General features: G+C 42.0%; 1 protein-coding gene across 3 annotated transcripts in view; it reads left to right on the plus strand.

Moving 5' to 3' along the window:
* LOC144798802 (uncharacterized) overlaps nucleotides 1–14,729 on the plus strand; it is a 136,022-nt gene that overhangs the window by 60,001 nt on the left and 61,292 nt on the right. For all 3 annotated transcript variants that reach the window (XM_078669847.1, XM_078669848.1, XM_078669846.1), the window contains exon 6: nucleotides 6,098–6,232. In XM_078669847.1, coding sequence (XP_078525973.1) covers nucleotides 6,098–6,232 — 135 coding nt within the window. The remainder of the gene's footprint in view (nucleotides 1–6,097; nucleotides 6,233–14,729) is intronic.

Below are 14,729 nucleotides of genomic sequence, written 5' to 3' on the forward strand. Positions count from 1 at the left end.
AAGAAGGTCTTTCTCAGGTGTAGTGATGTTATTGTTTTCACTTCATCATAATTGTTAAAATTGGGTTGTTTGTTGAGTGGGGTGTTAACCCTGCTCAAGCATCAGAATGCCATATAGTGGGTTCAGTACTACTAATGTGGCGTCTTGGACCCCATAGAGTAGGGCATTACGACTGAACAGCAATTCTGAAGTCACTTTACAGAAGAAATGGTTTGACTTTCTCTACAAGAAAGAGTGGATATGAGGCCGCCATTGTTTTTTTAGCAATGTGTTCCTTGAGGGTGAGGTTGGTGTCCAGGTAGAATAGAGTCATTTTGTATTCAATGAAGTCAAAACCGTCAAGGTTCATGTCATTGATTCAAGTTTGTATTGTTTCTTGTTTCTTGTTTTGGCAAATTCAGAGCTTGAGGTGTTGGCTGTCTGAAGCAGAGGCTTTCAAGGAGACTTTCAGGTAGAGTTGTGTATCATTGGCATGTTGTTGAATCTTAATGTTGTTATCTGTGAGAGAAGCACCAAGCAGCTCCATGTAAAGGTTGAAGAAACCGGAGACAGTTTGAACCCTTTTTGTGACCTGGAGGTTACCATGGAAACACACTGATGATAGTTGGAAAGGTGAGAGAGGAACTTGGGATGAACATTGCCAACAAATCCCATTTGAAACTGCAGGGTGCATTTGAGGGTGGGATGGTCGATTGTGTCGAAGGTAGCAGATACGTCTAGCAATCCCAGGAGTCAATGGTCATCGTCATTTGCAGTCTACAAAGTGTAAGGTTACTGTATCTGTGCTGCAGCGTGATTTGAAGCCAGACTAATAGTCAATCAAGAGATGTTTAGCATTTTATTTGGTTTTGGATTTTAACATAGACTATTTCTTTTTAATAACTTGCTGATGAAATATAGGTGAGTGGTGGGGCGATACCTGGCGATGACACGAGTCAAGAAAAGGTTTCCTTAAGAAATTTGTGAAGACTGCACATTAGTTAGTTGTCAAACCCAGAGACAAAATAACATCCCATGCAACAGTATTCACCAAATTGGGTTCCAAAAAACACAAATAGCACCCACATTTAAATGTGCAAAATTTTACAATCAAAACCTCTCTCTAACAGCACATGTCTGCTTCAGGCCCTTACATCAAATGTCATAGTATGGATATGTCAACCTAAAGAGCAATGTCCAGGTTGTATTTTGATCCTAGTCGAGTAATCCTCAGGGAGTCAAGAGGTTTGTCTCGGAGTAATCAAACAAATCCAGTAATGTTGTGGCACACTTATATGTGTTGAATGAGCCATAAAACGTTGTTGCAAATGGTGCTAGGACTTTACTCCACTTGTAGTAGATGTATCAGTATGCTTCTGGAGTCATTGTTGCACTGCAACTGCTTTCACATTGGCAGGTAGTGGAAAGAGATTTCTCCTTCATGGCTTTCATACATTCCATATTCTCTGAACAACATTATATAGTTGTTTTCCAAATTCAGTTTAATAAATTGTTTATTTGGTTCATTCAAACAAACAAATACAACAATAAAAATGGCATGGGAATATTTTAAAACCTCAATGCAATACATTGGTTAAACTTGATATACTTTTTAAAATAAAAGCAAGATGCTTTTTAGTGCACAACATAGAACTATGGCAACATTACAGATATATTGTCTCAAATGTAGTGTCCTACGGAGCTCCTCAGCGTGTTCGTAGGTTGTGGCTCAGATAAGAAATGCTCATTTTACATTTAGGGTTCACATATGACTAGGGTTGGCCATGGTGTGGTTTTTCAGGCTGATGATTGCAAAGTCTTCTCCTCTGTTGAGTAAGTGGAATGTCTTGCAAGCGCTCACTAATTCTTGCCTCATATAAAACATTGCACAAGGTTTCCTACGTTCGAGCCCATTGACACAGTACATCGACAAATAACAACGACACTGTAGAATATTATGCTTTCGTAGCAACACAAAAATTGATCAAGGTTTACTTTCATCCAAATGGCCAACTCTTCAGCACAGGGTGACAGTTTTAATTGTGTTAAAGTGTGGTGGTGTAGTTGCTACATAGTAATTGACAGAGTCTAATTGCTGTTCAATTGGCTACTCAAATCTATGAATAGTATTTGTGTTTTCAGTAAGGTGAGAGCAAATGATTTTAATTTTTCCTTAATGGATCTTTTAGTAAGTTACGGAATGAAGTGCTTGTGCCATAGCCGAGCCAAGGCTATCCCTACGAATACGGACTGGATCAGAATAGAATTTTTAGACCTGTGGCTTTGAGTAACAACAATTATTCTACAACATTCTCCCTTGTTCTGAGCCGAGACACCTGCACCTTACAATAAAAAAGGCAAATATTGTCCTTCATACGCTATTAACCAGATTATATAATGCACTGTGCCCCCAATATGACTAAAATTTAGCAACTGCCCTTTACATTTTTCGTCATGACCCCTTTGGAGATTAATAAGGGGCTTCTCGGTTTGCCCATAGTGAGACCGGGTATTTCTGCTCGTTCACTTAATTCATCAATTGATTGTGTGTAAAATACTAGTTGTTTTTTGTATTGCATTAACGAAACCTCAGGGTCATGTTTTTATTGAAAAAGATTACTGAGAGGCTTTTAATCTTGCAATACCATCCTCAACGTTGTAGTCAGAGGGGCAGCGTATCATCTGCATGGAGGAGCCCGGTTATATGACGTGTTCCAGTTTATAGGGATGGCGGTCACATTTGCATTCATCAAGATATTATCAGGTTCAGAAATTGAATTGCTGAAGAAAAAGGCAGCCAACAACTAAGCATCCTTGCTAACGAACCCCTTATATTGAAATTCTTTACTCAAACCCCTACTTTCTTCGACAGAGGCCCATGAATTCTCAAACATTTATTAATTTGGCATTCCGATGTTTCTCATTTCAGAAACATTAGGGATCAATCTATTGTATCATAGGACCATTTAAAGTGTGTGTAACCACAATACAACAGTTTTGCACTAACCGCCTTGAAAAAGTCTATAGGTAGACAAAACACATGTTTGCACATTGGCAGATTTCGTGCTGGATGTAATAAGAACCAAGTTGAAGAATTGGACTGTTGTGGACTCTGTATATTTAATGTAAAAAGAATGGTGTTTGATTTCATCGACTAATATTATTTGTTAAGTGACGTATATTTGGCATCAGATATTTGGAATATCTTTACCTATCCAGTACTCTGGGTGATTATGAACACTAAAGGGTGTGCTCATTAGTGCTCTATGTTCTTAAGTAACCACAATACAAGGCAGGATTTTGCTTGCGACAGAAGCAATCAATTTCCAGAGGGTAAATATATCCAAAAGGATTCACTGCGGTATTTGGTATCCTGTCTTTGTAAAGGAAGAATGCTATTATTTTCATCCCATTTCTGGATTTCATTCAAGTGCATTCTAGAAAAGGATGAGCGTGTACGAGCCTGTATTTAAATGGGCAATTCCTCTGTCACTTTTTATTAAAAGCATTTACCCTTATTGAATTTCAGTACACTAACCTGTGGGTGATATCCGAGGAGGAGACATTAAGCAGAATCTGGTTCCAGAAGGGTGTTCCAAGCTTCACTACCTCCTATTGTCCTGCCCCATTAATATATTGTTGTTGAAATATATAAGAATTAAATGAAGACATTTTAGGGTCAATCAGTGTACTTAACTTGAAATTCCAAACGTATAGTTTAGCTGCATAACTATTTTACAATTAAAATGGTTTACCTTCAAGAGATTACTCACCTCCATGAACCTACATGATTTTACTTAAAGCCCCAAGTGCGTCACAGAAACAAAAAGTAGCAGAAAACTAAGCTAGAGCACATTTAGCGCTCACACAAACAAGTGCATTTGCCCTTGAGCACAAGCACACAACCTCACTCCCCCAGGTATGAGATCACTACATTCATCCATTATAGTCTATTAGAGAACAGCATTGAGCCAGTAAAAAGAATTGCAACATTTTTTAATAGGATCGGGGCTAACCACCCTAGAAACCATCTGAATGCAATTCCTGTTACCCATTCGCGCCAAAGGCTTTAGAGAAATTAATACATTTCATGATAGTCATGAGTCTGAGGGTAAAAATTAATCAATGTAAATGTTTCGCCAAAGGTCATGGAAAGAGACTTTCCTCTCTCCATCAAACGGTTTGCCAGTGTGGCTCTCAAAAACAGGTTGTACTATGGTTTGCCAAAGTGGCTCTCACAAACAGGTTGTTCTACTGAATAGCGCCACCAACAATATCTTGGTAGAATAATGCCGAGGACAGACCATCGAGGGATATACACTGATCCAAAGATAAGTGTATATTGGAAAGTATAAATGTAATATTCAGAAATCCACATCTACATACCTTGATAATATATGTACCATGTATGTGCATGTGTGTGGGGTTAGGTATAGAAAATCTAGACTTACCCACCTCACACTTGGGCTCCCGCTGGGACCCATGTGAGTATCTCTTTCTTATCCTTTGCATGGTGCCACACCCTCCACACGTGCCGGTCCATTACCCTTCAGGTGTCCCTATGATCATAGGTCCTGAAGAGACCCTACCCTACACACAGGGTCGAAATGCCATTGACAGGTTGCATAAACAAACCATTATTCACCAGCACTGATCATTCTATCTAACGCTGTATACTGTACATATATATGTAAATGGTCGTTTATATGAGACATTGGAAACCTTGTATATATTTCACATATATGTCACTAATTTTCTAGGTTCCGTTTTTCACTGGGACACGTTTCACTCAGAACTTTGCTCAAATGTATTACTTTGTAACAGTATTACATTTCAAGGATTATATAAATGTTTTTGATTCAAAAACAAATCAGAGGTGTATTTGCTTCCTTCTCTCTCCAATATCACTATAACCCAATATATTGCCATTGTGCTCAGATACATTGAGATTACTTCATTAAGTGTCCACAGGAGCCTTTGTCTTTTGATAATAAGTTTATTACCCTGGTTCCGCGTGAGTAGGGCTCCCTTGTTCCTGTCTCACTGATATTTTTGGCCTGATATTCGGGGGGGCACTCCTCACAACTAGCTCCTTTTAAATTCTCGCCACAACGTGCTCTGGAAGATGCAGACTTGGTCAGTTGCAAGAAATTTCAAGAATCATGTATTTGGAATTTTTATCATATGCAGCCATTTATCCTTTGAGTTTTTTCTTCATGTCTTACATGTGCTTTCCTAAAAAGACTCAAAAAGTGATGGAGAATGATCAGCCTCTTCTTAGAAAGCTGGGGTATGCCCAGCCACTACTGACAGTTTACACACTATTTCATGGTGTTTCCTTTGTTACAAATTTCAGAGCAAGTTACAAATTGTACTGCAATGATGACCATGTTTTATTTCTCTTCCACCTACACACATTGCTGTATCCCAGGAATACCAACGCAAAACTCTTCAGGCAACCAGTCTCCACAAACTTCAGCTACAGGATTTATTTTCCATGAGAAAGTTCCTTTTTTAATTCTCAGCCATCTTCTCAATCGTTTGAGCTGATGTCCTGAAGCCAGAAAGACCCTCCATCGCCCTGCTCTTTTAACTATTCTTTAGGCATCTTCAACTTAGCAAAGCCTGCAAATCATTCCCCAGGTGTAATGTTATATCTGTAAACATCAGGGACATTTGTAATGGATGGTGAGCTCTAAGTTTGTGGATATACAGAACTGGTAGATTAAATGTGCTAAAATGGAAACTGTACATTTGTACATAATTTGTAAGCAGCAGGGAAAAAAAGACGGGGTGCCTTTCGCGCCATACTTGCATTTCTCTTGACCCATTTAGAAGTGGGGGAATCATGGGCCCTCAATTAGCTGAGCCTCTGCCGGCTGGTTACCAGGTCATGGTGGCAGCTCCTCTGCCCTATCCAGAGTGTCGTGGCAATCCCTAGATTTCTTTACCCAGGACCACAAAGCGAAGCCTGGTGGTCTTGGGCAGGGAAATCAAACAATGGCTGCCAGCAATTGATAATTAACAGAACAGGTTGCTTATTTCTTTCTACTGTCTGAACACAACATTGCCCAGAATGTGCTTTTGAGTTTGATGCTTTGCATTTCCTTTGGTTTAGGAAAACATTCAGCAACAGTTCACTCAACTGACACAAGCCTTTGAGATTGAGGAAAAGCTGTTGTGTCAGCAGGGCCAAAAGAAGGTCTATGTTGTCTGCAAAGACAATCTACAAGAGGATTGGTGTAAGCCATGGGTAAGTAGAAGCTGTCATTTGGATCTCATGCATTCTTTCTTATTACTGAAGTAGTGCATCCACTTTAAATTAAGTCTATGTAATAAGATATTGGGTTAAGAATTACAAATGTATACTACCTTGAAGATGCAGTGGAATGCGATGTAGTCCATGCAATATATTTTTTAGACAATATTATTGACCTTAATATAGTGGCATACCACCAACTGGATCTTTGGGTGATACAAGTCAAATCTCTTTAGTTTATACTGACTATAACCTAAGCCCCATCTGGGTAACTCTGCCACAAAGCACACTAAGGGCTCGATTACGAGTGGACCGCCAGACTCGCAGGGCCATGGGCTGCTTGCAGGGGGGCACAACATGTGCCCCCCCCCCGTGTGCATGCACACCATTTCCTGAGTTATCATAAATATTTTGGCACACTTGCACTCGGGGTAAGTCAACAGTTCCAAGTTGTTGTGTGCTCTAGGGTGTACTCTCCGTTGCAGAGTACGGATATATATCAAATATTGCGTGGCCCTGATTGGGTGACGTCCCCTAGTCACAGCACAATCCCACTCTGGGTTGTAAAATTCAAAACAATAAAGGTCCTTTATTTAAAATTCCAAAACCTTATTTATTCCAAAGGTATAACGGAGCACTTTTGAGATGACTGGAGTGTTGTTGACATAACTTATGTCCTTGATGAAGGCTAGAGCATAGCCGAAATGCACTGGATATGAAAATGTTTTGGATACACGGCTGGATGCCCATAACTTTGCTTTGAAAATGCAAAATATAAACCACAAAGATAAATTGAAAAAATTGATGAATAAATAAGTTTTGGAACTTTGAATAAATGAACTTTATTGTTTTGAATTTTACAACCCAGAGTGGGATTGTGCTGTGACTAGGGGACGTCACCCAACCAGGGCCACGCAATATTTGACCATTTCCTGAGTGGCATGGACTTTACTATCTATGCTGTGCAGGAACTGTTTTTGGCATTTCTATTACGGTGCCCATTTTCTGAGGCACCGCCATGGGAACATAGAACAAAGCCGGCCATGCACGAGAAACACTCGTAATCTGGCCGACTGTCTGAACACGAGCTTGGTGGTGCGGCGGTGGGGTGCACCTGACGCCACACCACCAAACTAGTAATCAGTCCCTAAGAATGTACACATTTCTTCTTGTAAAGAGTTCTCCTGTTGACATTGTTTCTTAGTTGAAGCTTAATGTATTGTTGTTGAAATATATAACAGTTACATGAAGCAATTTTAGGTCAAACAATGGACTTTACATTTAAATTCCAAACATACAGTTTAACTGCATAACTATTTTACAATTAAAATGGTTTACCTTCAAGATGATGAAGGGTACCTTAAATGAGAACCGATAAATTATATATTTTTATACTCCAGTGGAAAATGTAATTGGTAAAATATGACAAAGGGAATTAAGAAGTACTTAACAGTGGTAACAAATGTATTAGTTCGTTCGTAGAGGTGCACAAACAATTATTACTTGTTATTCAAATGGTCCCATACTCTGTGCATCTTGTCTTTTTATGCTTTTTATTTCGCTGCCCTGTCTCAGTTGCATTCTTCAAATTATTTCATAATCTGTCTTTTCTATCTGGAGTCTTTTTTTAATAAGCTCTCCTTACAAATTAGCTTGCTATATTCAGTGTTGATGAAATGAGGTGACTTCTAACACAGGGAGTTCAAATCTTCTGCTCAGGTGTGATAGTGCCCAGGGGCGGCCGCTCCAGTAGGGCGAAATAGCGCCACCCCCCTGCCACCAGCAGAGAATAAAACGTTTTATTATTGTTTTAGGTTAATCCCCTGGACCCGCCCACAAGTTTCTGACGAGTCCTGGGGGCGGGTCCAGGGGATGACACTGCTTGTGGGGAAGTGGTGGGCACTCCCTTCACTGCGCATGAGGTGTTTGGCCGGCCGTCTCAGGTCGGCCAAACCCCTCATGCGCAGTGAAGTTCTCTCCAGCCTAAAGTGCGTAGCTGGGGCTGTAGAGAGCAGGCACAGACTCCCAGTCTGTCCTGGGAGCGCAAGCTTGAGAGCCTGACATTTAAAGAGCTCAACAAATCCCCCTCCAGTCAGAACCTGCTTGATGGCTGCCAGTCTGTCTTTCAAGCTCTCTCCCTAACTGATCTTGGTCTATTACCTAGCTCTACTTTTAACAGTTCATCCGAACACAATCTATACTGATTTCTTTACATTGATGTCTGCTGGATCTGTCAGTTGCCTTTGCTACTGCAGCCCATTCAGATCGAATAGATACTCTTCAGTTGCTTGGATTTACTTTTACAATTCACAAATACCTTCTATCCTATACACTGCCTACCATCTCCCAGGTGCTTGGCCCATAAGTTTAGTTTGGGGCCTGCTACAGCGCCCCTATAGAAAATATGTCATAGCAACGCTACCCAACTCCACAATATTCACCATTAATCATAAAACACTCAAAAGGCCCATAAACTAACGTGACATATTTTGAGCAACTGAATCATGTGACCTAATTAATAAAACCTATTCACAAATTGAAATGATGGATGAATTCAGGGAATGTAGATAAGATATCCTTTAATTATTTGAAGAGCTCAATGCATGTCATCCAGCAAGTTCAGCATCTCAGGAACAACTGTCCTTTACAAATGATGCACAGTATACTGACATGTATAACATTCCATATTCCAGCAGTGACATAACTGGCACATGCACAATTAAAGAACCACAGTATATTTAAGAATACAAACACAACACATCCCCCTTTCCTAATAATAAAAAAAAACAAAAGGAAGGTAAAAGCATCAAATTTATATTCTAAATATATACACTATAAAATTTAAAATTAAAAAGAACAATTAAGGATAGGCATCAATTTTCTACTTATTATTTATGATGTAATCCTTAAGCCAAAGAGGAACCACCCTTTTCCTTGAGGAATGACGACACAAAGATGGGTCTTCACTTTCAGAAACAGAACCCTCTTCTTGTGGAATTATAATTGATCCTTCAGGAACACCACCAGAAGAATCCACATCACCACTAACAGATGGAACTTCACCTAAACTAGGACCACTAATCTCTTTAGGATTAACCTGCAATTTATCATTCTCAGAAGAACTTTCTACATCCAAATCCTCTGGTTTCCAAAGAGTGTGAGAACTACTAGGTTTACATTTCGCAATCCTATTCAAATTCCAAACTTTCCCATTGTTAAGCCTAACAGAGTTTCTTAAAACCTCAGCCACCTGAAAAGGCTCAGAGAATTGTGAATCACCCGTTAGAACCTTAAAAGGCTTATTGATTCTGATCCAATCTCCAACTTCAATTTGAACCTCCTTAGAGCCATGCTTCAAATCATGATATCTTTTACTTTTATCATGTACCAGTTCCATACGTGCCTTAACCACTTCTCTAGAATAGGGTTCTACATCACTAGAAAATAACCAAGTAGGAATAGTCTTAGAACGTGGATTCCTGCCTTTCATTAATACAAAAGGGGAAATACCAGTAGAATCATTATTAGTGATACGGTAATTCCAAACAACCTTCCCAACTTGTGTAGGCCAATCTAAATTATTACTAATTGACAGCTGAATAGTATTCTTCAAAACTCTATTAAAACGTTCAACAATGCCATTACCACCAGGATTATAAAGCGATATAGTTCTATGCTTAATACCTAGCTTATTAAAATACCTTTTCGCTCTTAAGGATAAGAACTGAACTCCATTATCCGTGAGGATGCAAGAAGGAATTTCTTCCGTAATAAAAGTCTCATCAAGAAAAGCAAGAACTGAATCCGTGTCAGCCCTCAACAATTTTAACAACAGGCCATTTTGAGAAAAGATCCATTATAACAATTAAAAAATGATGAGAACCATCATGCTCCTGAATTTTACCCATAATGTCAACTGCTACACACTCCCAGGGATGTCCAGGCGAGGAACACTCTAACATTGGAGGACGAAAAGTACGTAAGGTCTTGTCTGCAGATGCACAAATAACGCAATTCCTAACAACCCTTTCCGTTCGGGAATCACAACCTGGCCACCAAAACAAGTGTTTAACCAAAGTCTTAGATCTCACAATTCCCGGATGACCTTCGTGGCAAAGTTTTTTTTTTTTTTTTTAAAACCTTTATTTATCAATTTTTCAACATTGAACAGCACTGTGAAGAGTCATCCACATAAGTCACATTTGTATATACCTTAAACATTTGGACATCATATAGGCATCAGAGCACGGGCTAACGGGCATCTCGGCAGATAACTGTTGCATAAGAGAGTGCATGCAGTACATTGGAGCAAGTAATACAGAGCAATAAGCAGTCATTTGTAGTTGGAACCGTACTGAGCATTGGCAGTGGCATTCATCAGCAAGCTAACAATGAATAATCTTCCAATGGTATTTTAAGAGAGCAAACGCATACGTTGTCATTGCATAAAAAGAAACATGCATCATATACAACTCCCAAAGCAGCTTCTGATCCCAGCTATGGGCCGGGAAGGTCCATCCCCTTCCTGCGGTCTATTCACCAGTGGCATCTAGTATCAGTGTGCGTCGGTGTGCCTCTCTAGGTGTGCCTCATGAGGGTCTCACCTAACTGATAGGTATAGCCCTATATCTCAACTGTCGACTTCTGAGTCCGTAGCAGCATCCGTGGTTCGTATCAGATAAATTTGCAGTGGTCCCCATATATCCCTCGGTCTACTCTGCACTGGCGTCAATTCTGCATAAATATTATTCTGATCCTGACAATAAACCAGATCCTCGAGCCAGTCCTTAAACTTAGGAGATCGACCTCGTCCCCAGCGACAAGCTACCCGCCTCTTGGCTAGCAATAGTGCGATATCTATGAATTTCCGAGTCGACTTAGGTACATCCCGTGTGTATCCCAGTAGCATAGTTAGCGGGTCTCTGTCGACCGCCCCGGGCGTCATAGTCTGTAACGCGGTATGCACCTGTGTCCAAAATTCAAACACTCCCGGGCATTCCCAAGCTAAATGGAGGAATCCCGCCCCAGCTGCATGACAGCGATCGCATCTATCTGTATCCGCCAAGTGAAATCGCAATTTCCTCTCAGGTGTATAATAGAAACGCTGTAAAAATTTGAAATGAATGATCTTTAATCTGCTGCTAGATGCAATATTGGCCGTGACAGCACAGCAGTATCTCCATTGATCATCAGTAATATCCCTGCCTAAATCTTCAGTCCAGTGTCGCCTCGCTGAGCTCTCCGGCCCTTGGCGTTGTGTTCTCACGGCGGTGTAAAGTCGGGAGACAAGATGGCGGCCATCCGACACCAGCATGGTATGTAGTGGCAAAACCACCTCCGGTTCCTCCGGAAAGTTGGGCAACACTTCCCTCAATCCCTGTCGGAGACGGATATAATAAAACACCTCTAGAGGCGTGGGAATAACAGCATGAAACAGCTGCTCCTTGGTACGGAATCGTCCGTCAACGAACAAGTCCCCCCATACCGCCAGTTTCGCCCGTCTACACATTAATTGAAATCCTGTTTCCTGCAAGAGCGACAGGCGAGGGTGGTACGTAAGAGGAAGTTCCGGAGAATATAAACACGTGGCCCCGACCAGTCTTACCATCCTATTCCATGCATCAATGGTGCATGTAACCGTGGTGAACGGCGTCTCTACGTCTTTGACTGTTCCCAGTATGAGACCATTGAGGGGAAGAGGTCTCGCGATCCAGTCCTCCGCAGCGATCTGGGGCATGAATGGCGAGGGTTTCAACCAATGATACGCATATTGCGCCTGGGCAGCGACGTAATAGATTTCAAAGTTCGGCACATCAAAACCTCCCTTCTCATAGGGCTGGGTAATAACGTTCCAGCTTAGTCGAGGTTGTTTGCCTCCCCAAAATAACCGTAAGAGCTCCGAGCGTAGCTGTTTAAAGAAGAAGGCACCAGGAAAATATGGCACATTCTGGAAAAGGTACAAGAATTGTGGTAGCACCACCATCTTTATAAGCGCCGCCCTCCCTGCCATCGACAGCGGCAAGGCCTTCCAGCGAGTTACATTATCAGCTAATTTCGTGATGGCCACCCCATAATTCGATCTGAGTGTCACATCTATGTCCAGAGATACGGCGATACCCAAGTATCTAAGATCTGTGTCACACCAGTCGAGTGGATAGTCCAGCTGAAATTTCGTAACAGCCGACGTCAGCGGGAAAAATTGGGATTTCCTCCAATTCACACGTACCCCCGACAGCTCACCAAAGACAATGAACTCCCGCAATATGGGATTAAGGTTGGATTGAGGATGTTTCACATATAGCGTGATATCATCTGCATACAGCGATATGCCAATTTGGCGCTGAAAGCAATGAAATGCACTTGTTCTGTGCAGCTGACGGATGCGACATGCCAAAGGCTCGATTGCCATAGCAAAAAGCAGCGGGGACAGAGGGCATCCCTGCCTTGAGCCTCTCGTTATCAACATTGGAGCCGACATTAACCTGTTAATTACCACTTTGGCAGCGGGTCTGGTATACAGCAGCTCGACCCAGTTAACAAACAGTTTGGGGAAGCCCATCCTATGTAATATGGTAAATAGATACGGCCATTCAATCGAGTCAAACGCTTTCGTGGCGTCCAAAAAAATTGCAGCAACAGGCAATTCTGGGGCAATCGTCTGGATCAACGAGAACAGCGTTCTAAGATTGTGGGTGGTGGCTCGGCCCGGCACAAATCCAGCCTGGTCCGGTAGTACTATTTTAGACATAATCAACGAGAGTCGCGTCGCCAGCACCTTGGCAAGGATCTTCGCATCACAATTGATGAGAGATAGTGGTCTATATGAGTCCGTGTCCGTCGGATCCTTACCCGATTTCAACAAGGAGGTAATTATCACCTCCCTCATCGATCCCGGCAATTCCCCAACTTCCAGCGACTCCTCGTAAACTTCCTTAAGAACCGGTGCCATGATATCGATGTAACATTTATAAAACTCAGCGGGGAGACCATCCGATCCCGTCGCCTTACCATTGGCAAGCGACATAATAGCGTCTCGGATCTCATCGGTTTCCAATGGTGCACTAAGGAATTGTCTATGCACATCACTGAGCCAGCATAGTGCTATGTCATCGAGAAAACCTCCCATATCTACCTCGGTAGTTTGTTGAGAAGTATACAGCTGTTGATAGTGCGAGAGAAACTCTTCCTGAATCCCTCTAGTATCCTGACAACGCATGCCGTCCGATGTGATAATTTCTAAAATATTGGCACTGGACCGCGGTTTTCTCGTGATCGCGGCCAGTACTTTACCAGGTCGTTCCCCTTCGCAGTAGCGCCTCGCTGTCCAGTACTTCCCCTTAAACTTTACCTCCCTCTCTGCTTCTATGCCAAACTCAGTCAATTTGTCTCTAAAGGTAGTATGCAGTACCGAGTCAGTACGTTCTGCCATCCCAAGTTCAAGGTCCTTCAGCTCGCGTTCCAGCCTGCCTAATGTCCTCTGAATGTCTTTCAGTATCCCCCCGCCCTTGGATATGCAAATACCTCTGACCGTGACCTTGAATGCCTCCCACACCATTTCTACACTCTTAACTGAATTCCTGTTCCTGGGGAAGAACTCCTCAATTTCATCACCCAGCTCCGTCCTAAATACTAAATCTAGCAGCATAGTAGGGAGTAGTCTCCACGGAGGTTTCATTCTCACATGTCCCGGCATCACCAGGGATATCAACACCGGGCAGTGATCTGAATACGTTCTAGGTAAGTGTGTCACCCCATCTATTCCCGCACAAAGCCCCCTTGACACAAAGCAGTAATCTAGTCTAGCCCATGTATTGGTGTATGACGTGAAGTGAGTGCCCTCTCTATGGGCATGATGGGTATATCTCCAGCTATCCAACAGCCCCACCTCCTCTATGATCCCCAGTAGCACATCCCTTGCTTGTCGATTATATTGACCACAACCATCTGAGCGATCCATGCCAGGTACAAGTGTAACATTAAAGTCTCCTCCCCAAATAATGTGTGTAGCACCTGTCACCAAAACATGTCCCCAAATTGTGGTAAAAAATTCTGGTGTGTCGATATTCGGAGCGTAGCAATTCACAATAGCAACACTGTCCATGCCAAATCTACCCCACAATATCACGAAGCGCCCATCGGGATCAAGAATCTCTCCCAACATCTGAAAAGCAATCGATTTCTTGATCAGAACTGCGGTGCCTCTAGAATATGACGAATATGACGAAAATTTTCTGACCGAGGCCCATTTACTAGCAAATTTAGAATCTGATCTAGGGCAGAAATGTGTCTCTTGTAACAAAGCAATATGTACATTATGCCTATCCAGACATGCAAGGATATTTCTCCCTTTTCTAGAATCGTTAATGCCCCGCACATTCCACGACATTATCGTCAATTTACTCCCTGTCATATCAGCCATCACCAATGACATCAGTCACAGCGATACTCACTCCTACCCGCATTCCCCTCCGCCCATGCGTGACCGCCAACA

This window comes from Lissotriton helveticus, chromosome 12 (genome assembly GCF_964261635.1).
Source record: "Lissotriton helveticus chromosome 12, aLisHel1.1, whole genome shotgun sequence".
Taxonomy (NCBI): Eukaryota; Metazoa; Chordata; class Amphibia; order Caudata; family Salamandridae; genus Lissotriton; species Lissotriton helveticus.